The sequence below is a fragment of the Diospyros lotus genome, chromosome 12 (genome assembly GCF_014633365.1).
Source record: "Diospyros lotus cultivar Yz01 chromosome 12, ASM1463336v1, whole genome shotgun sequence".
NCBI lineage: Eukaryota > Viridiplantae > Streptophyta > Magnoliopsida > Ericales > Ebenaceae > Diospyros > Diospyros lotus.
In genome coordinates, this window is record NC_068349.1 from 4511796 (window position 1) to 4533831 (window position 22036).

At 37.6% G+C, this 22036-nt stretch overlaps 2 protein-coding genes across 3 annotated transcripts; one reads left to right on the forward strand and one right to left on the reverse strand.

The window, feature by feature from the left end:
- Window positions 1–2497: 2497 nt before the first annotated feature.
- Window positions 2498–5112, forward strand: LOC127786967 (aluminum-activated malate transporter 8-like). Its single transcript, XM_052314776.1, has 6 exons — window positions 2498–2883; window positions 2995–3135; window positions 3727–3999; window positions 4275–4384; window positions 4571–4714; window positions 4792–5112. The coding sequence occupies exons 1-6, from the start codon at window positions 2625–2627 to the stop codon at window positions 5110–5112; spliced, it is 1248 nt and encodes a 415-aa protein (XP_052170736.1). The 5' UTR covers window positions 2498–2624.
- On the reverse strand, window positions 3726–21752 carry LOC127786965 (protein trichome birefringence-like 10). Of its 2 annotated transcripts, XR_008020087.1 has the most exons (7): window positions 20734–21752; window positions 19420–19809; window positions 17561–17719; window positions 13298–13460; window positions 13054–13153; window positions 12809–12927; window positions 3726–12722 (listed from the first exon to the last, which is right to left on the reverse strand). XR_008020087.1 is itself a non-coding variant. In XM_052314775.1 (4 exons), exons 1-4 carry the CDS (start codon window positions 21147–21149, stop codon window positions 14552–14554), a joined length of 1344 nt encoding a protein of 447 aa, XP_052170735.1. In that variant the 5' UTR covers window positions 21150–21752; the 3' UTR covers window positions 13901–14551. The 2 variants fall into 2 exon arrangements, 1 of the variants encoding a protein (XP_052170735.1); XM_052314775.1 differs by lacking the exons at window positions 3726–12722; window positions 12809–12927; window positions 13054–13153; window positions 13298–13460 and adding an exon at window positions 13901–14930.
- Window positions 21753–22036: the final 284 nt, after the last annotated feature.

Consider the following 22036-nt stretch of genomic DNA (forward strand, 5'->3'; position numbering starts at 1 on the left):
AGGAATGCGATGGTCGCCTCTTCTTCATTCGCCTTTTTAGTTCAAAGCATGTTATTATAGTATGTGGTCAGTCAGCCAGTCAGTCAGACCCAGCAATCACTACGCCCTCTTCTAAATTCCAACACCCCTCCCTCACCCCCCCCACCAGGTTAAGTACCACTTCCAGGACAATCGTCAGGAGGAGACCAACCCTCTCTCCTCAACGACATCTCGAGGTAGGTTTGAGGAGGCTATGACATAGACCACGATCACGAAATGGTGAAAAAGAAGATAAGATAAAAGGCTTAACAGCAAGAAGAGAAGGTGATTGGTTAGAGCCATGATTTATATACTGTCGTTGCCTTGCAGAGTTTTTATAGGCATTTATAGTTTCTTTAACTTATACATGATCATCCATTATTATCGATATGATAAACATTGATTCACTACTTTGTTGAAATAAGTCTTTCGATTCGTTTTTGGTGAATATTAGTCTTTGTTAAAAATAATGATCATTAAGAGTGACGGTCATTACTTTGTTAGTTAAAAATAATAATTATTAACCATGACGATCATCATTTTATTATTCAAAAATATTTTGTGAGTATTTTTATCTATTTTTCAATCACCATCTTTATTTATTTTTCAACCACTATCTTTCTCTTGTTCCTTGGGTGGTATTAAGTTATAGGGCTTGGTAGACTAGAGTGACGTTGTGACTCGTACGTGCAAATGGAGTTGACGAACTTCATCTTCATGTCAAATAAATATAAGGAAATGGTTATAATCATATTAATTATTATCACATAGTAAAGATAAAAATGTGGCCATATATAAGTTTGGGATGATTGATAAATTAAAAAATAATAATTATATAGCAAATCACATGTAATGAGATTAAGACTCAATATGTTAACTTGAGGATAGACGGTTAGCAAAATGAAATTCTAAAAACAAAATAAGACTCGATGAGTTAACCTAATGGTAGCATACAGATCTGTGAGAAGGCTTCCACCCCACTCACACTACAGACCGGAAACAAGATAATATCCTTGATAATTCATCATGCGAACGTCTAGGCTCCTGTCAGTCATGGACGAGATGAAAGAGGATACATGATGTCTGAATTGATGTCCACTCACGAGCTCAAACATGGTGAGAAAAACGAAAGTTCTTGAGTAATTTAAACAACATTCACATTCATGCTCTCTCCACTTATCCAAAGACTTGATGAACCACATCCATGTTCACCAAAAGATAAATCAAACTCGCAGAAGAATGGACCTCTGCGTTCAGAAATATTACAACCCAACAGAATTAATGGATCCATCCAAGTTAATTATGTTTGAAAGTCAAATTGCAGAAAACAGTGCATTTGCACCCAATATTATTGTTATATATATTGCTATTGCTTATTAAAAGATATTCAAAGGGTGCTCTAAGAATGGGATTGGAATATATTAAAGACTTAAACACATTAATCAGGAACAGTCAGGAATTTATAAAATATATATCAACCTTAGAGGCCAACAAGCTCACGTTACAGACAGCTAATGGTGGCCTAATATGATAGATCGCACTAACAACTATTAATGGTTTCAACTTGTCCATCCTATTATTACCCGTTTCTTATCTTTTCTTTTAAACTCGTTCCATGGTACATTTATCTGAATTATTATTGGTTGGGGCTGGGGCTGCCAAAATTTAGAGCTCAATTCTCATACGAATGTTGAAGCTAAATTCTAAATTGCCATAACAATGCATATCGGCACTGCATATAACAATGAATAGCGCCATACCCCACCCCCCGGGCCAAAATAATAATAATAGTAATAATAATTTTATATGGAATAATATGCCTGTCTGTAAACGTTTTATGCAAACAAGAACACCTACTGTTTTTGACTCGATATTTCGAATTAATTGCCAGTGCCATGTTATTTTTAGTGTTTTTGAGGAATATGCATGAATGGGAACAAGCAAGATGGAATTGTTTGACATTAAATTAATAGATGATCACCTACTGAACCAAGTCACAAAATTGACACTAAGACCACTTTATCCCTCCACAAAAGATGACAAGATAGGCAATGATAGTGAATAGTATAGTGGAGTTATAGGTCGGACGACGGTATCTTTATCAGCAAAAAAATAAACTCGGTTTGTCACGAACCAATATCGTGGGATTATTTGATACATTAGTACTGTAGTCGACCGTACCTAGGAGTGAGATAAGAGGCAGCATTCTAGGTCCTTGATCTACAGTTGAACCCACAATAGGTGATCACCATCAACAATAAGCATTTGCATTTGAGGTGTTGCCAACTGCAATGGCAAGTGTGTGTTCCACTGGGATCACATAAGCTCACAAATTAATTCAAATTTTAGGTGATGATTATAAGTACATATGAAAAATATGTGATATGTGATATTTTTTTGCTTCTCTTTTTTTGGACAAACCGATGGCTAGAAAAGCAAAGGGCAGGTGGCCACTTCATCCTATAGGATGTATGCCTATATCCTACCCACTTCCTGTATCTCACGGGATGTCGCCTAGTATATAATAGTTTCATCTCCAACTCAACTTCCTCAGAAATGCGTGAATCAAGACAAAAAGAGAAAGAGTTAAAAGGAAACATTTAAGCATGAGTGCAGTAATAGTTACTATACCAGATGAAAGGACGACTCCTAAGCAGAATAAGAAATCTCAATTTGCTGTTCTGTCTAGTGTTTCTTCTCTGGTAGCTAGGCATGATGCGAGAAGAATCATTCACAGTGTCAAAGTTGGAATTGCCCTGGTTTTGGTTTCACTTCTGTATCTCCTTGATCCAGTGTACAAGCAAGTTGGGGAAAATGCAATGTGGGCTATCATGACTGTCGTCGTGATCTTCGAATTCACTGCAGGTTTCTCACCTCTATAACCACTTACTAAAATGGTTCAGCTCCGGAAGTTCCTTTTTCTTGTTTTAGTAATGTGTTAACTTGATTGGTTTTGGTTTATAACGTGCATATCAGGTGCTACAATTAGCAAAGGTTTGAATCGCGGAATTGGGACAATATTGGGTGGTGGACTAGGATGTTTGGCGGCAATTTTGGCTGATGTAGTTGGTGGAATTGGCAATGTAGTTGTTGTTGGCACTTCTGTGTTCGTTTTTGGTAAGTACATGTCAATCATCTATAATCTGTCTCTTTACATAATTTTCTTCTCTTCCTAAGCTTGTTTGTGAATTGCACATTAGACCTGCATGCCTTCCAATAAACAGACGACGGTAACATAAACCCTTAACAAAATTTGGAGAACTAAAGAGAAGTTTTAAATCAATTTCCTGATATACCTACTCTTAAGACCTACCAAACTGTCTCAGAGTCTGTCCATCTTGGCCTCAATTCTACAATTGGAGGCTACGACTATTAGGTCTACAGCCTGCAGCACTGGTCAGAACTCAGAACATGAAATTCAGATAATTTCGGTGAAGTGAACTTATAGCATGATACTTTTACAATCTCAACATGCAGTGAGAATCTAAAAGGGTTACTTCCAACTCTAATTTGAGAATTCGTTAGTGCTTGAGCTTTGGACTGTAAAGATTCAACAAGTTAACAGCTTCTCTGAATCATTGTACACCTTAGACTTATTTTTTTATCCCTAATATGTCGTGCATGTAGTGCAAACAACACCATCACCCAACGGCAATATCATTACTAAATACTAATCTAACAAAATAAAATAATATTCATCACGAGCAGGTGCAGCTGCAGCATACTTCCGATACGTTCCAACCATTAAAAGGAGATACGAATATGCAGCCTTGATTTTCATTCTTACCTTCAACCTGGTAGTGGTATCTGGTTTGCGAGCTGAAAAGATCATGAATCTAGCCCGTGAACGGCTCTCAACTATCGGTATGGGGTTCACTATCTGCATCTTCACAAGTTTGCTCCTGTTCCCCATCTGGGCTAGTGATGAGCTTCATAACTCTTTGGCCTCCAAGTTCGAAAAGCTTGCTTCCTGTGTTGAAGGTAAGTCCTCAATTAAGTGAAGATTTTTGATTCACATCTTCAACGCTTTCAAGAAAAATAAGAACCTCAAATTCTTAAGCTTTAGTCATATGCAAAAGATCGGAATCTAGTTTGAAGCTTCTGAATAACTTCAAGAATTGATAATTCTTTTCATTTAATTTTTCCAAAAAATTGATCATCTTTCTCCACTTTTCAACTTAAAATAATCAAATATTGTACATCTTTGAAGTAGAAAGTAGAGCAATAATCTGCAACACTTTTGCTGATCAATGTAGGATGCCTGGAAGAGTATTTCAAACCAGTCGATGAGAAGGAAAGCCAGTGCAGTGCCCAATTCACCAGTTGCAAATCATTGTTATATTCAAAGGCCAACGAGGAATCACTGGTATATTCTTGTTAGCTCATTATGCCACACAAGCTAAATGAGTAAAAGATTTGTATAACAGCACTGGAACTATTTATGTATAAAGAATTTGAACCCCTAATGGTTGCTTCATAATTATAAGCCTCTTTTAATCAATGATAAGGATCTCAACTGAGTAGCTTACAAGGGTCGGGTTGTATCCTTCAGGCGAACTTTGCTAGATGGGAACCTTGGCATGGAAGATTTGGACTTTTCTATCCCTGGGACAAGTACCTAGAAATTGGCAATGTTCTTAGAGAGCTTGCTATTTCCATTATTGCGCTGGAAGGGTGTCTTCAATCATCTTTACAGGTCTGGATCAGACGCCTACACACTTTTTGATGGATATATAATATTATGGTTAACATTTATTCAAATTTCATCAACAGCCTTCCTCAGCTTTAAGACAGTCAATTCAAGAACCATGTGAGGCAGTAGGGTCGCTGCTCGGATGGATTCTGAGAGAGCTTGGAGAGAGTATCATGAAGATGGAAAGGTGCAAGCCCAAAGCGCTGATAGCACCAAAATTGCAGTCAATGAAACTAGAGCTTAGCCGGGTCAGTTCTCCTTACAAGCTAGAAGCAGATGACCATGGTGGACTTGCTGCGGCCAGCTCTGTGTTCTTAATGATGGAGATGGTTAAAAAGGTTGAATTATTAGCAACAAAGGTTGAAGAACTTGGGGAAGTTGCTGGTTTTCAGACCAAGTAGCTTAACTTAAAACATTTTGAGCATTTGCTGCCACTGTTGGAGCCCTTCGTTTTTTGTTTTTTTTTTTTTTTTTTGTTTTTTTTTTTTTTTGACATGACAAAAGATATTTGGGCAAATATACAAATTTATAGCATTGGATGATATATGCTGTAAATTCAGAGCCATTTTATGGCATGATAACTATAAATACATACCAAAAAGAAAAAGAAGGGCTCTTTGACTCTTCAAAGAGAATATTATGCACCAAAAGAGATAAGGCAAGAACAATGGACATTATATTATCTTAGGAAGATTCAAAATTCAGCATTTGATATACAGGGTAAAATGTACCAAATCGTAGAATGTATAAACAAGCAACTGCCTCTGCAAGTAATTGACCATTGTTACTACCTCTCCGACTCGAGAGTTACTTTCTACTCCTGAAAAGAATCAACGTTTGCATTGGTACCACACACAGATAACTCTCTTGTTTCTGGACTGCTCTAATTTCAAGTAGTAGAATACAACTACATGTTCTGCTTTTGTACAAAAATCAACTCCTGACAGTTGCATCGAGGTACCAGTGAATACCATGCAGTCTCCCCCTTCTTCAAACAAAACTGCCAGGTGCAGCTAAACAAAAGCGCCTTACATTCAATAGATCAGGTTCGAGACATTAACAAAACAAGCTCAAAGTATCCTTTTATTTTTCAATGACATAAAGAAATAACAGAATGGTGCATTAGAACTGTAGAAGACATCTATTGGCAGGTTATTGATCCAATTTAGGTCTAAACGCACAATGAGTACTCAAGGGAGTTTGAGGAATGATCACTAAAAGAATTATTTGGGATAGGGAGAAGCTATGGGGGGATGATAACCAAATTGCCTTCGGTGTCAATATTGGTGTGTGTATTGATGATATGGTGGAAGTGCGATAGGCTCCACCGCCAAAAACCAGGATTGACATCTATCTTAGTTCACCACCAAACTTAATTTCCAAATCTTTCTGTTGAGAACTGACAAGATAAACCTTAGGGTAATATCAGTATATGTTCAATCATAGATTGAAAATAGCAAAGATAGGAAGCACGATAACAAACATACACAAAAATGAAACGAAACAACAAAGGGAGACAAGGATTTTTACCGTGGTTCACCCAAAATAAGGTTACGTTCACGTTGAGCTCTGATGAGAAGAACTCACTACACTAAAGAGATAAATCGGAGATTACATCCTCAAACCCTCACAAATACTCTCTGTACAACAATGATTCGCTAACAAAAATGCCTCAAAATCACTAATACAGATTATAGGCGAATCCTATTGAACCAGAGAACAAAATAAATCTATACAGAGCAATTACAGAGAATGAGGAAGAGAAACCCACAAAAAAACCCTAGCTTGAAGCCAAGGCGAAAACCCTCTCGATCTTTCTCTTTCTTTCCCTCATTTTCTTTTCTTTCTTTTCATCTGATGGTTCATATCCGAATGAGTGAGATTAAAAACGTCGATGGATAGCTGGGATTGCATCTCATAAAGCTTGGATGAACAACTGAGATCAGATCATGCAACACGATCGATTATTCCAACAGAAAGGCAAACGGGCAGACAAAGCAATCGAGAAAAGGACAATCGGGCACCTCAAAGGAACAGCTGATGGTTGCCGCGTGTTACCATCCAACAGGTGCCACATGGCAACCTGCGGTTGCCACACATGGCCATCCACTCAACAAAGCCACACGACATCGTTGGTGCTTCACCACCATCAATCTCCACCTTGAAGCATCAAACCATAGGTGAACCCCCAAAATTCTCACACAGTGCAACATGCTACAATTCTCACCTTCACAGCTCTGGCTGATCTGATCAACCAATACCCACATGCAACAAGTTCAAGCAATGCTTGAACTTTGTTACAGTTAGTACCTTTGTACCCATATCTACTGGGTTGTTTTTTGTAAGCACCTTCAGTATAATTATAGTATCATTAGCTACTAAATCTCTTAACATAATAATACATGACATCCATGTGTTTTGTGCGTTCATGGTAGACTGGATTCTTGGACAAATGAATCACACTTTGGTTGTCTGAATACACCGCCACCTTGCTTTGAAGCAGGTGGATCTCCTAAATAAGGCCTTGAAGCCACACAGCCTCTTTGAAAGTATTGGTCACTGCTACATACTCAACCTCAGTAGAAGACAGCGCAACCAAAGGCTGCAACTGTGATTTCCAGCTGATGAAGTTTCCACACAAGGTGAAAAACAGAGCTGTAGTGGACTTTCGAGTGCCTTTTTCACCTGCAAAGTCAGAATCTACATACCTAACAAGATCAAGAGTATTATATCTTTTCTTATAGCTCAGTCCAATATTTACAGAACCATTTATATGTTTTAGTAAATATTTAAGTGCATCCCAATGAGGTTTACCAGGATTTGACATGAATCTACTAAGGGAGGAAATAGCATAAGCTAGATCAGGTCTAGTACTAATCATGGCATACATAATGGTTCCAATTGCATTAACATATGGAATATTTTCCATTTTAATAATTTCTGAGTTAGATGTTGGGCTTTGAGATTTAGTTAGGACAAAATGTCCGGCTAATGGAACACTCATTGACTTGCAATTGTGCATATCAAATTTTTTAACAGCTTTCATTAAATAGTCATTTTGATGAACCTTTAAGCTGAAGTTGCCTCTATCCCTCTCTATTATCATTCCTAAAATTTTCTTAGGTAACCCTAAGTCTTTCATATCAAAGTTTGTGTTGAGCATTTGTTTTAATTCATTGATCTTAGACTTAGACTTGCTAATTAACAGGATATCATTCACATATAACAATAGGTAAACAGGGATATTAGAGAGAATAAAATAAAAATAGTTATCATATCAACTCCTAATAAACCCAATCCCTAGAATAAAATTATCAAATTTTTTATACTATTGTCTCGGAGATTGCTTTAGGCCATATAAGAATTTTTTCAGTAAACAAACATGCTCTGACTTATCAGAGTCAATATATCCAGTAGGTTGAACCATATAAATTTTTTCCTCTAAGTCTCCATGCAAGAATGTTGTTTTAACGTCTAATTATTCTAGTTCAAAATCAAATTGAACAACAACAGCAAGTATCATGCGGATTGTTTTAAATGTAACTACAGGAGAGAATTTCAGTGTAGTCTATGCCCACCCTCTGAGTGAACCCCTTAGCCACTAATCTTGTTTTATACTTAATTGGGTTAGTAAGAGACATACATTCCTTTAATTTGTACAACTATTTACACTGGATCAGTTTTTGTTTCTGTGGTCGAGGGACCAATTTCCAAGTACCATTAGCTTTAAGAGAGGTCATTTCCTCATCTATAGCCTGCTGCCACTTTGTGCATTCCCTGGAGCTGACAGCCTCCTCATAAGTGGAAGGCTCACTCACCACTCCTTAATTCTATCCCTGCAACTAGGGCACAATAAACTAGGTCTGAATAGGCATACCTTGCAGGAGATCTAGTAACCCTCCTGCTCCTATCACGGACTAGCCAATAGTCACTGAAATCTTGAGGTGAGCCATGATACTCCACCTCAATGTCAGGGTCATCTTCTTGTTCCTCTTGATCATCATCATGATCAGAGGTGTGATTCTCATTAGACATAGGCAAGGGCACACCTTCTAGATCAGGTTCTATTGCAGTGGGAGCAGCTGGCAAGTTGTTATTTCCTGCAGCTTGCTCTACCTCAATTTGAGACACTCCTAAGATAACATAATCATTTGATTTTCTTAGAATGTTGGTTTCTTCTATGTTTTGAATTTTACAAGGGAAAATGGCTTCATTAAATATGACACCACCAGATTGTCTTTCCCATAATCTAAAGCCTTTGGTCCCTTCTTGGTAACCAACAAACACACACTTAGTGGACCTAGGTTCTAATTTACCTTATGACTTGTGAGTATAAGCTTCACAACCAAACATTCTAAGGTAATTAAGATTTAATTTCCTACCAGTCCATATTTCCTCAGGGCAGTTGAAGGACTTTTGTTTACTAAATGGGCAGCAGTTGAAAGAACTTAGGCATGCTAAAGGCACCTAACTTTTTCAAGTAGGGTTCGATTTATTCTTTCAGCTACCCCATTTTACTGGGGTGTATACCTAACAGTTCTATGCCTAAGTATTCCCTGGGTATTGCAAAATTCATCAAATTCCTTGTTACAGAATTCCAGACCACTGTCTGTTCTTAAGACTTTAATCTTTCTATCTATTTGATTTTCAACTATGTTCTTCCAAGTTTTAAACTTCTCTAGAGTTTGATCTTTAGATTTTAATAGAAAAACGCAGACCTTCCTAGTGAAATCATCTACTATAGATAGAAAATACCTGTTACCCCCGTGAGTAGGGACCTGAGAAAGCCCCCACAAGTCTACATGAATATATTCTAGGCATACCTTCGTTAGGTGAGTTTCTTTATGGAAATTCAACCTGTGTTGCTTTCCTAGAACACATGGCTCACAAAAATCGAGGGATCCAACAGGCACTGATCCAAGGTAACCTTGGTTAGACAGTGCTTGAAGACCTTTCAGGCTCATATGGTCAAGTCTCAGGTGCCATAATTCTGTCTTATCGATTTTAGCAATCCATGCAGAATACATATTAACAGAGGAAAAATAACAACCATTCAAAACATATAATTCATTTTTCTTAACACCCGTTAGGATTAATTCATCTCCTTTAAACACATGCATAGACCCATTTTCTGCTCTCTAAGAAAACTCTAGCTCATCTAAAGTGCCAAGAGATATCAAGTTTCTTTTCAAGCCAGGAACATATCTTACATCAGTTAAGGTTCTAGTTTTGTTGTCATGCAATTTAAGAGATATATTACCTATGCCTTTAACACTACAGGAATAGTTGTTACCCATGTACACAATTCCAGTGTCTTTGTTAAAATTTTGAAACCAATCAATATTAGGACACATATGAAAAGAGCAACCCCAATCCATAATCCATTCATTATCAACAGAAAAATCAGAAACAGTAAGTACTTCAGCCAAGCAATTTGAGTTGTTAGCAATTTGAGTTGTTAGCAGTTGTATTAGTATTTCCCCCTTGTTTTTGTTTTCTGATAAAATCATGGCAATACTTTTTAATGTGTCCCTCTTTTCCATAGTGATAGCATTTCCATTTTTGCCTACCCTTCTTATCTTTCTTTTTACCCTTTTGCCTTGACCTACCAGATTAATCAATGTTACTTATAAAGTGTTTTTTCTCATTCTTACCTTTTACAAACAAATTATTTCCTAATTTTTTAGATGTACTTAACTCCAGTTCCCTAGCCTTAATGCCCGAAATTACAAGATCCATACTAGGTACAATGCCAATATATCTCAATGCATGCTTAACAACCTCATAGTCATCAAGTAATGAATTTAACATAATCATAACTTCACTAGTGTCACCTAATGCTTGATTAGTACCTCTAAGTAATAATGCAAGCCTAGTAAATTCGTCTATGTTCTCATCCATTAACTTAGATGTATTCATTTTAAAGTTAAACAGCATGCCTTTCAAGTAAACTAAATTAAGTGCAATTATAACAGAAAACAATGAATCTAACTTATTCCAGAGGTCTAGAGGATTAGACATACCATCTACCTTTCGAATTACATTGTCACCAAAATGAATGAAGATCAGATTAAAGGCTTCCTCTCTGATCTCATCGATTCTTGCAAGTTGATCAGCGGACCATTTTCGATCATCCGCCTCAAGTGCTATCAGCACTTTATGATGAGAGAGAAACACTCATTTTCTTTTTCCAACTTCTGAAGTTTCCTTTACTATCAAATATACCGATTTCAAATCGGGGAGACATTATCTTCACCTTGCACGAAGGTAACCTAAGGGGCTCTAAACACTGACGGAGACCAACACAACAAACACTTGCTAACAAGCACTCTCAAAAACCCTAGACCACCCACAAACTGACGACAACCCAAGATTTGAAAGAAAAATCGATTGAACTTACAAAACCCTAAGAGCCAATCTTAACATGGCTCTGATACCACTATTGAGAACTGATAACACAAACTTTAGGGTAATAACAGTATACGTTCAATCACATATTGAAGATAGCAAAGACAGGAAGTACAATAACAAACATACACAGATGAAATGAAAACAGAAACGAAACAAGAAAGGGAGACAATGATTTTTACCGTGATTCACCTAAAATAAGGCTACGTCCACATTAAGCTCTGGTGAGAATAGCTCATTGCACTAAAGAGATAAATCGGAGATTACACCCTCAAACCCTCACAAATACTCTCTGTACAACAATGATTCGCTAACAAAAATGCCCCAAAATCACTAATACAGATTAGAGGCGAATCTTATCGAACCAGAGAACAAAATAAATCTATAAAGAGCAATTACAGAGAATGCGGAAGAGAAACCCACCAAAAAACCCTAGCCCAAAGCCAAGGCGAAAACCCTCTCGATCTTTCTCTTTCTTTCCCCCCCTTTTCTTTTCTTTCTTTTTGTCCGACGATTCATATCCCGAAGAGTGAGATTAAAAACGTCAATGGATGGCTGGGATTGCATCTCATAAAGCTTGGATGAACGGCTGAGATCAGATCGTGCAACACGATCAATTATTCCAACAGAAAGGCAAACAGGTAGAGAGAGCAATCGAGAAAAAGACAATCGGGCGTCTCAAAGGAATAGCTGATGGTTGCTGCATGTTACCATTCAACAGGTGTCACATGGCAACTTGCAGTTGCCACATGCAACCATCCACTCAGCAAAGCTGCACGACATCGTTTGGTGCTTCACCACCATCACTTTCTCATGTAGCTTGTGGCTTTCAGTTACATTTGGGATGGGCTCTTATTAAAATCTTTTAAATAATTTGTCCCAAATAGACTACATTAGATAAATAAAGAGGTTACACAATAAAAAACAAGAGAAACGCCAATATAAAAAAATCAAATAGAGAAGAACTCATAACTAGAGTCCCCACACCGTTGCGGGAACCAATGCGAGAACCTAGATTACCAGTTGAGTATGAAATACTCTCATTGGAAAGAGAGAGCAAGGAAAACAAAGAAACAAAGACGGCTTTTCCTACGAAGATGATTGCTTCTATAAATGAATTGCCAGGTTTAAGTGGTCCATGCAATCCAAATATCAGCATGCGAACCCTCAGCAACTACGGGGTTAATCCAATAAAAAGACCTGTAGCGATGGTATCCATTCATTGCCCAATGCTTGCTTATAGCCATGCTTAAACACCAAACCTTAATCCGAGGTAGGTTGGCTGCATGGATTTAGCTTGTAATCATCTTGATCCGTAAGCACATCTTTTGTAAGAGGTTATTGTATCCGTCTTTAACTTTTTTGCTACAAGCTTGGCCATTCCATCCACTATCCTTAGGAGTGTCTACTTATCATCATCTCACATACCCAAACCACCTTTAACACATATTCTAGAGACCAGCCTATATCCATGCTTTATGAAATTATAAAAAAAAAATCCAGTTCATATTGCAGCACCTGCCTAAGAAACTGTTAAAATCTCCATTTCCAGATTGCAGTTCACTCTGCACTCATGTTTGTACAGTTCAGCTATGAGCAGTACCTGTTTGATGACCACCTGGTTAGTCTCCCTGAGAGGTAGTAGAAATAATTTTGCTAATCACGATAAAACACGGAAGCATAAGCTACCTTGTTACGATGAAATTTTGTTCCTTCCTTTCATTAACTGTTTGCTTCCCAATTAAAGCTCTTCAATTGTTGAATGCTTGGAGACAATTTTTCATGTTGGTGAATAACGGCTTATTATCCTGCAATGGGAAACACCAACCAGGTCTAGGGAAATAGGGTTTGCTAGCTAAATCCATATGAGAATCAAAATATAAATGATCCATGAGAAGGAAACAACATGTTTTCAATAAAATATCATTGATCACCTGTAGAAAGGTTAATGCCATACATTTGCTATCATCCATCATTAGTGTCTCACGGGATCCAAAATTCTTTTTAGCTTCTAGACATGAATCAGAAATAAACCTGTAAAATTGAAATATAAACTCAATGAGGGGAATTAAAATTGGACAATGAGAAAAATAATACACTAAAATCAGAAAAAGTAAAGCATAATCGTATCTTATTTATCAAAAAAGAATAACTAAATCTTGCACAATCTGTAGGTACCTGCAGTAATGTTTTATGTTGATTTCCCAAGAAGAAAACCAAGTTACCTCCAGCTCTGCCAGGCAAAAAATGCACACATGGTACAGAGTTCTCTAACAATCCTCATTGCAGCAATGAGATTTAGGGGCAGAGAAGATTTCTTTATAAAACTTTTACACATTCCCTACCATCAGGTAACAAGGGCTTCAAACTTAAACTCAAATTATGCAAAATAAAGAAACCTACTAAAATAATAAAACAACATATCAAGCATTAATCCCACCATGTGGAGTCAGTTATTAAGTTCTAGCTCACCAATTGTTAAACCTACTAAAATAATACTTAAAAAAGTTCAAATTAGGAAACATAAATAGCAAAGAATTATTGATGTTGACAGAAAAATGGGCATAATTAATTCCCTGAGAATATTACCATTGCAGCACAGACCCAAGACAATGAAAAGGTTCCTCAGCATCTATCTCACAATTTTTGTTTATAAACTACAAGGGTCAGTGTTGGTGGGGTACCTCAGAGCTCCATCTTAACAACTTGTCGTCAACTTTTAACACATCACATAGGGCAAGATAGACTTTGAATGCTTGTTCTGCATTCTTGCCATATAAATGGGCCAAAGATAGAAACAATCCTTCAACTTATTGTACAATTTACATGGTATACTAGCAACCAATACACCCCAATAATCATAATGTTACAGTCTTGCTTTCTCATGGATGTGGTATGAACAAAAACAAATAATAATGACATCACTTCATATATAAAAATACAGTTGAGAATGTCAAGGATTGCTCAATATTTTGATATTAACGCCTGTATGAATGAGAGTATGTGATAACAAGAATCAAACAGTATCTTTGTATCTCCTGTCACTATGGAATTTGCTTCAGAAACTCAATCTATTCAAATGCCCCACGACTTCATTTGCCTTTGCAGAACTAACTGCTGGCATTTGGCAATAGTGGAAATCTAACAACATGAATTTCTACACCATCTCTGTTAATTGCATCTCCAATAAAGCTGTTAAATAATCTACAGAAGACCTCACATTTGCACAAAGGGCAAAACTGCTTCTTTAACCCCTCAACTTCCACTACTTCACACCCCTTTCTCAGCAGAAGCTGCAAAATGATGTGGCAAACAAGATCGGATCATGGAGAACTAGAGATGTATGGACCGCAGAAGAGCCACAATCTAACCAGGCACTATAACCTCCCATAAGACATGCTGACAAGATCAATGGGGCTCTCCCATCACCAATCACACTGGAGCTTGAGAAATCTCTCTGAAATTTTGTGCCCTCCTGTACTCCCACTTGAGGAAGAGTGCATAGAGAAGCTCATTCCATGAATCAGGGACACCAGGCAAGCACCAGTGGCTACAGTCTTGTCGGTGGAGAGGAGCTGGTCCACTTTTGGACCCTAAATAATACACAGACGAATGTCCATCCTTTCTTTGTGATGTCATATACGTCACGTTCAACAAAACCGCTTTCTTCATCTGCGACTTGTTTGAACATTCTGATAAGACATCAGCAACAATCTTCAAGTGAACCAACGTCTGGGCTGAAACAGGCAATGAGCCCAGTTCCGGTAGCGTATCTAGGTGACAGCTACCACCAGTCTTCCAGTCCCCACCCCTGTCAGAGCCAGTGACTTCATCAGTAAAAGAAAACATCTTGTTGGCGAAGACAGAAATGAGGGCATAGAAACAAGTTCAATTTCTGTGTGCATGGTGCTAAATATTTTATCTACATTAACAATTGTTAGTGATGATGGTAAAGGATCCATCACCATAGCTTTGCCTCAATGTGAGCACCTATAAGAAATGGCAGGATTGGATATCCCAGTATGGCCTTTGATGCTCAAATTAGTATAATAAATGTGTAATGACCACTCTAAGTTCGTTCCTTTACATGTGGAGGTGCTGACTTTTATACATACGCAAAGTGAGCCGAGATACTTAAGAGTCATATCCAAGATCCCCAGGCTCGATTACCTTGAACTAGATGCGAATCCAACAGACTAGATAGAGATAACACCGAGCTTGAATCTCTGAAGATAAAGTGAGCTGAGATATTTGGAGTTATCTCCAATACTCCCATGCTCGGTTATCTACAGTTAGCAGAGAGTTCATCAAACCAAATAGAGATAATGACAGGCTCGAATTCTTTGAAGATGAAATAAGCCGAGATATTTGGAGTTATCTCCAATACTCCCATGCTTGGTTATCTAAGGCTGGCAAAGAGTTCATCAAACCAGATAGAGATAATGTCGAGCTCGAATTCTCTAGGATTAGGATCTGGAAGTTAGATTCTAATGCCTATCCTTCAAAGCTGAATTGGCTGAAGGAACACATGTCATCTCTCTATTACTTGTCAGACACGTGGTTGGATGAGATTGGTTGATCTTTAGGGGTAGCTTAGTGATTTCACTTTTTTGAGTATTTCCCCATCAGTTAGAGAGTTGAAATACTTCAGCAACTCACCAAGACTGAATCCACACTATTCCATGTCATTCACATAACTTTGACTCCTTAAGCACAAGGTCATACCTCCCTTAATTCATCTTCATTGGCATCAGATCAAACTTCTCTAAGTAATTCATTTATTATTTCACCTTTATGTTGCCATCAGGATGCCTATTTGCATGTTATAGTGCTCGTCATTCAAGGGGTAAGGCTGGCTCCTCCCCTCAGCCTCAAAGAGGTGGGGGTGCTGCACAAGGGCTGAACACCAGGGTCATGACCATCGTGTGTGATTTATATATATATGTATGCATTTATGTATAGTATTAGAAAGATGAAGAGATCTTTAGAAGTCAGTTGTTGAATAGATGAAGAAGAAGATCTCTCTCTCTCTCTCTCTCTCTCTCTCTCTCTTCAAAGTACTGGTGTCATCCATGTAGAAAACTAATGGAAAGAGTGTCCAAACAAAAAAAAAAAAAAGAAAAAGAAAACTACAAGGACCCCAAGAGACAATTTTAAACCACAAAGGTTATCCATGGAAATGGCACAAACCACAGTAGATATGAGTGCAATTTACCTTTATCTAACATATAATGTGTATTTATGTGGAAGGAAACTCAAAACCAAACTTGACAAGCTTTGATCTTGCAATTATAATTCTTTTTTTTTCTTTTTTGATTAATAAAATCATAGTAAAAGGAATTATAGAAAGGGGCACACTCTATGCAAAAGAATCATTTATCCACATACATGTTTAAATCTTCAATGAATTGCACAAAACAACATAAAAAGAGAAAGAATAGTCCCTCGCAATCAATGGAATAAAGTGGTCAGAAGGGACCCTTTCAAACTATTAACAGCTATTCTAATTCTCAAATTATTAAAGGACCCTTTCAAACTATGAAAAACTAATGGAATTTATTATATTTCTCCAAACACCACACCAAAAATACCAGTCTCAATCACAAGACAAGTTAAATATTTGATGCATTGTCCAAATATTGACTGATATTTCTTTGAAATAACATAAAATTAGAGGCAAAGTCATGCATAAGTTAAAGTCTCCATTATATGTCGATAAGCATCTCATAAGATCAGTATTCAACATAGATATGATAACAGATAATTCCCTCCTACAGATATCAATGCCTCAGAGAGTAGCAGTTATATTCCTTTTAGTTGTGTAACGACCACAAAATATTGCTTTTGTGGAAGGTTTCTTGAGCTCCTACAATAGAAATTCAAAATCAACGCAAAGATCATACATGAGTAGCAGTCTCATGTTAATATCTGTCTCCACACATCATGATCAGTTGGACAAAATATACATAATTGTCTTTTACTTGTTTCTTCTCCCTAATGTTAGAAGATACCACTATGTTCCTAATGTGAGCTCAAATAAGAGAGAACGTACATAAAGCTGTAAAACCATCCATAAAATTGATATCCATCATGGAGGACAATAAAGAATATGACAGTTGCAGATATTATATGTAACAGTCAGTCAATCAGAATACATAAAACCCATATAGCCATTTCATTTTCTCTGGTCCAACATGATCATTTATTCTGCAGGATATTTTTCACTTTCCCAGTTAACAGCTCTAGAAAGTCAAGGATCTCTTTCCAAAATTCTTGCATTATATTAAAGAGGACTATACTGGTAAGTAAACTTAAATAGTGAGATGTGGATGCATAGGTTACATCTTACTAAACTTTCAACTTCTCAGAGAGGCCAATTGTTGTGGGGGTGCAGTGACAATTACTGAATGAAGTATCAAAAGTAACTATGACCGGACAAACCTGAAGTGTACAGGGGCATAGCTCCGAAAGATGACCTGGGTTTTGCTCAAGTTTACTTCATTGTCTATCCACTGAATCAATGTCTCGATTGACCTCTGAAATGCACTCTCTATGCTCATTTCCATCTTCACTTCCTTCCCTTCTTGAAAGTAGCAACCCCTATAAGGTGAATGAATCCAACTATCAGGCACAAGGTTCATTAATTTAGGCAAAGTCCAGCTCTAGAGAACATTAAGAACAGACAGTATCAAGAGGGATAGAGGCTCTAAATAGAAATGAGAATACATAAGTAAAGCACTTATCACTTCTAAAATTGTCAACATTAAGTAGCTAAATACAATCAATTTTCAGATAGACTAGCCATAAATTTGTATTCTAGATTTGAACATTAGCGAGCATAGATCATAGCTTTCAATTAATGATTTCTACCACAAACAAGTACTCATTACTAGTGAAAATTTGTATTTTGAAATCACAGTAACTCCATCCTTTCATGCAAACAAATCTGAATCAGAATGGCAATGGGGCAAGGCGGGGATGAGTTTAGCTCACCCCGCCCCCCTTGACCCCGATACCCCATACTCATTAGGGTTGGCAATGGGGCGGGCCAGGCCTACCCTGTCCCCAACCCCAATACTCCGCCCTATACCCCGGCAGGGCAAAGGTTTTACCCCATTCCCTGCCCCAGCGGGGCGCGGGGCAAGGTCGTGGCACCCCAAACCCATTCCCTCATAAGATTTGGCAGGGCAGGGTAGCGTGCCCCAAACCCCAAATCTATATATTCATGCGCGCACGCACACACACACACACATATAATAGATAATATTCTTTTATATTGTTATATATTTTTTATGTTTAATAGAATAGATTATATATTTATTTATAAATATAATATACACATATATATAGAGAAAGAGAGTTTGGGGCGGGGTAGGGATGTTAAATATTATCACCCCCCCCCCCCCCCCCCCGACCCCGATTGAAACTTAACCAGGGATTTCCTAAACCTGACCCAACTCTGGTCAAATAACCTTTGACCCTGCCCCTATGCCTACAGGTTTGGGCAACACTAATATCCATTTGCCCCATGCCATTGGGGGAAATAAATTACAAGTCCCATCCCCGCCCCAATGTGGAGCAAGGATCCCTGAATTTGTCCTTAAAACAATCATCACCAAATAATAATTCAAAAAAAAAATAAGATCTAGATTTTTCATCATCAATTTCATAAAACAAAAAAAAAAAAAAAAAAACAATGTCTGACAAAACCATAAAAGATCAAATATCATAATCGATTTTATGTTATAACACCTAACAATAAACAGTAAAATCTAAAAAAACTTATAAGATAATCATAAAAGTTAAGTTCAAAAACCATTCAAATCAATTAAAAGAAATCAAAACCACTCAAGATTTTCAATAAACAAAGTTTACAATGATTCCATTAAACCAATAAAAGTAAATCATAGTGTCATCAATATAAATAAAGTTAAAATAACTGCAGAAATAAACCATAGTGTCATGAGTATAAATAACGTTTACAACTCCATAAAAATAATTTACAACTTGTCATAACACGGTAACACTATTCTTATATTATTCAATATATATATATATATATAGAGAGAGAGAGAGAGGAAGCATATATGAACTTTTATCCTGACTATGATACAAACAAATTCACGGAATCCCCAATCCCCACCGCAAACCTGGTCAACAGCTGCTGACTCCGGCCCAATTGCCATCTCTAGATCAATATACCTAAGTTTCCCTCGGTGAACAAGAATGAAAATGTGAAAACAGTACATATGCATGAATGAACTAACCCCAAGTAAAGAATGCCACAAAGATTATATTACCCTCTTATGGTTTTCTCGTAATTCCACCAATGCCCCGCATTGAAAACCAGCACATCTGCTCCTTTCCACTGTGTGGAGCTCCAATCCAACTGATCCAGTTTCAAAGTGGTCTTCACCTTTGCTGGAGCACCAGCCGGTGCCCGAACCTGCTGAACTAGATATGGAGATCGGTAGTACTCAATTGTGCAGTTGAAATCCCTAAACACGAACACCAAGGAACCCGTGTGCTTTGTAATTGGATTTCCATTAATTTCAAAAATAGAAGTGTTATCATGAACCCCAGGAGAAAGCATGCAAAGAAGGGACTCCCATTGATTTCTCCCAATAGAGTCACCAACAAACACAAGTCGGCGGTTCCGCAGCCTTTCCAGCATGTTCTTTGCATCAAATCTGCTTTCAGAGTAGGAGAACTGACAATAAGAAACATCTCTCTCTAAACATTTAACCAATCCCAGCCTTAAATTACAAAACAGTGTATGAAGAATTCCAGATATGCATGTGTAACAATAATCACTATAGGGCCTTCCTAGTGCACGAGACTCTCCAATTTATAAGGGTTGGGAGAGGACCTTCCAACATATTGAAAATATAACGAAATGTGAAGGAAACTTCAGTTATCAACTTATCTTTAAATGAGGGAATTCTAAATGCACACTTGAAGACTTTAGCAAGATGCATGGAAACAGAAATATGTCAACCAATTGCACCAGTACCAAATTAAACCAAGAAGCAAGCCAACTTAGATTTAAGAAGAGTTGATAAGCTCATCTAGTTCCATTTGAGGAAAACGGCACAAAATTTCAACATCTTTCATCGGATTCATTATATAAAATGGAACATGCAATATAAAATTTGTCCGCTTTGAAAAAGCATGGGTTAGATTGAAAACACCATTGGTCTGACTACTAAAATTCTTTCTTTGATGAGCATATATTAACAAACGAATACGCATAGACAAACATCCTAACCACACAATTCAACATTTGGAAACTGTATGCTAGGATTTCGGGACGAACCCAATGGGTGAAACGCCACACTGACTCAAAAATAGAAGGGAAAGCAAACAAGGGAAGGGCACTGAAAACGCATTCAACTAGTAGCAAGACCAAAACTAGAAATTAAGCTCATACTATTTTTCTGCTTCAACAAATTAACACGTTCTGCCCATATTTTAAATCAATAAAAGTTCAGAGAGCCTTTAATTTAATATAAAAGAAACTCCAAAGGTTTTTACAAAGTGAGTATGTTTACAAGTTAATCAAGTTAACTATCCATCTATCTACATATAAAAAGGTAATAAAACAAAAATTAAACCTGGGTAAGTTGCAATTTTTGGGTTGCCAACGCCACTTGGTGTAGAAATTATCAGGCCGGCCATTCTCAGAACACCGAAAGCCTTGGTCTACAAACAAGCAATCTTCAGAGCGATACAGAGGATAACTATCATCCCAAACCCAGTTACCTTCAAACAAATCGCAGCCATCGCCGCCCTTTTCCAGAAACTCCGGCAGGCTGAACTCGCTGATCGAAACAGCGGTTTCATTAAAGCCAAACAACGCAACATAGCCCGAGTGGGCGAGGGAGCTGAACCCTCTGGTTACAACTCGATAATCAAAGTAAAAGAAGCAGAGAATGAAGCAAATAGAGAATAGGAAGAAAACAAGAATGCGCAGTGATGGCTCGGGAGGGGCTGAGCGCTTGAATTTCTTGAAAAACTCCAACTGGGTCATTGTGCTGAAGATTGTCGGATTGTTCCCAACCACTGGGAGATGGGTTTTGGGGAAGGAAAGGGGTCAGAGCTCGGAAGAGGAGATGACGAGAGAGAGAAGATGCCAAGAACTGCAAGTGGGTCACGGTTCTGAGGGGTTTGGGCCACGTTTAATACGGAAAGAGGATCGATTGTAGAGAGGTGCGAAAATGGAGATTGAAAGCTGCCTGTGGGGTCTAGAAGAAAGAAATAAATCGATTGCAAACAAAACTGATTCATCTACAGATCAATAAAAACTTCGGGTTTCGCGTGGTTTTCCCCTGGACATTTGACAGATGGAGAGTGGGTGTTTCACCAAGAAATAAAGCTAACTAAGCTCAGAAATTCAATCAGTTCATAAATCTCGTCGACTTTCCACCAAGAGGGTTGTGAAACTGGAACTTGTTGACAGTGATTAATCAAAGAAGGGATGCTTCATTGGGAGATGGAAACCCAAACCCCATAAATTTTCTTTTCAATTCGGGGAGCATGCAATTGGAGGGAAGAATGGAAGAATCGCGTGGTCCAGTCGTGGCCTTAGTGGGGGGAGAGAGAGAGAGTGTGTGTGGGCAACAGATAATGCGGAAATCCGACATAACAAATATTTATGTGTATATTACTGTTAATGTTAAGAAAAGCCACAACCAGGGCCAGGCCAGGAATGAACCAGGCAATTTCTATGCCTAATTTGCCCTTGATTGCTTTCACAAATTACAGCAAATACCTTGGAGAGGAAATCAGTTGGTAATATTAAAATTAATTAAAATCTTTAATTACATGTAATGATTGTTTATTTCACAACTAGAGAAGTCCCATTGACATTAAAATTTTAATTAATTATCTGGGTTGGTATAATGATAAATTTACTTA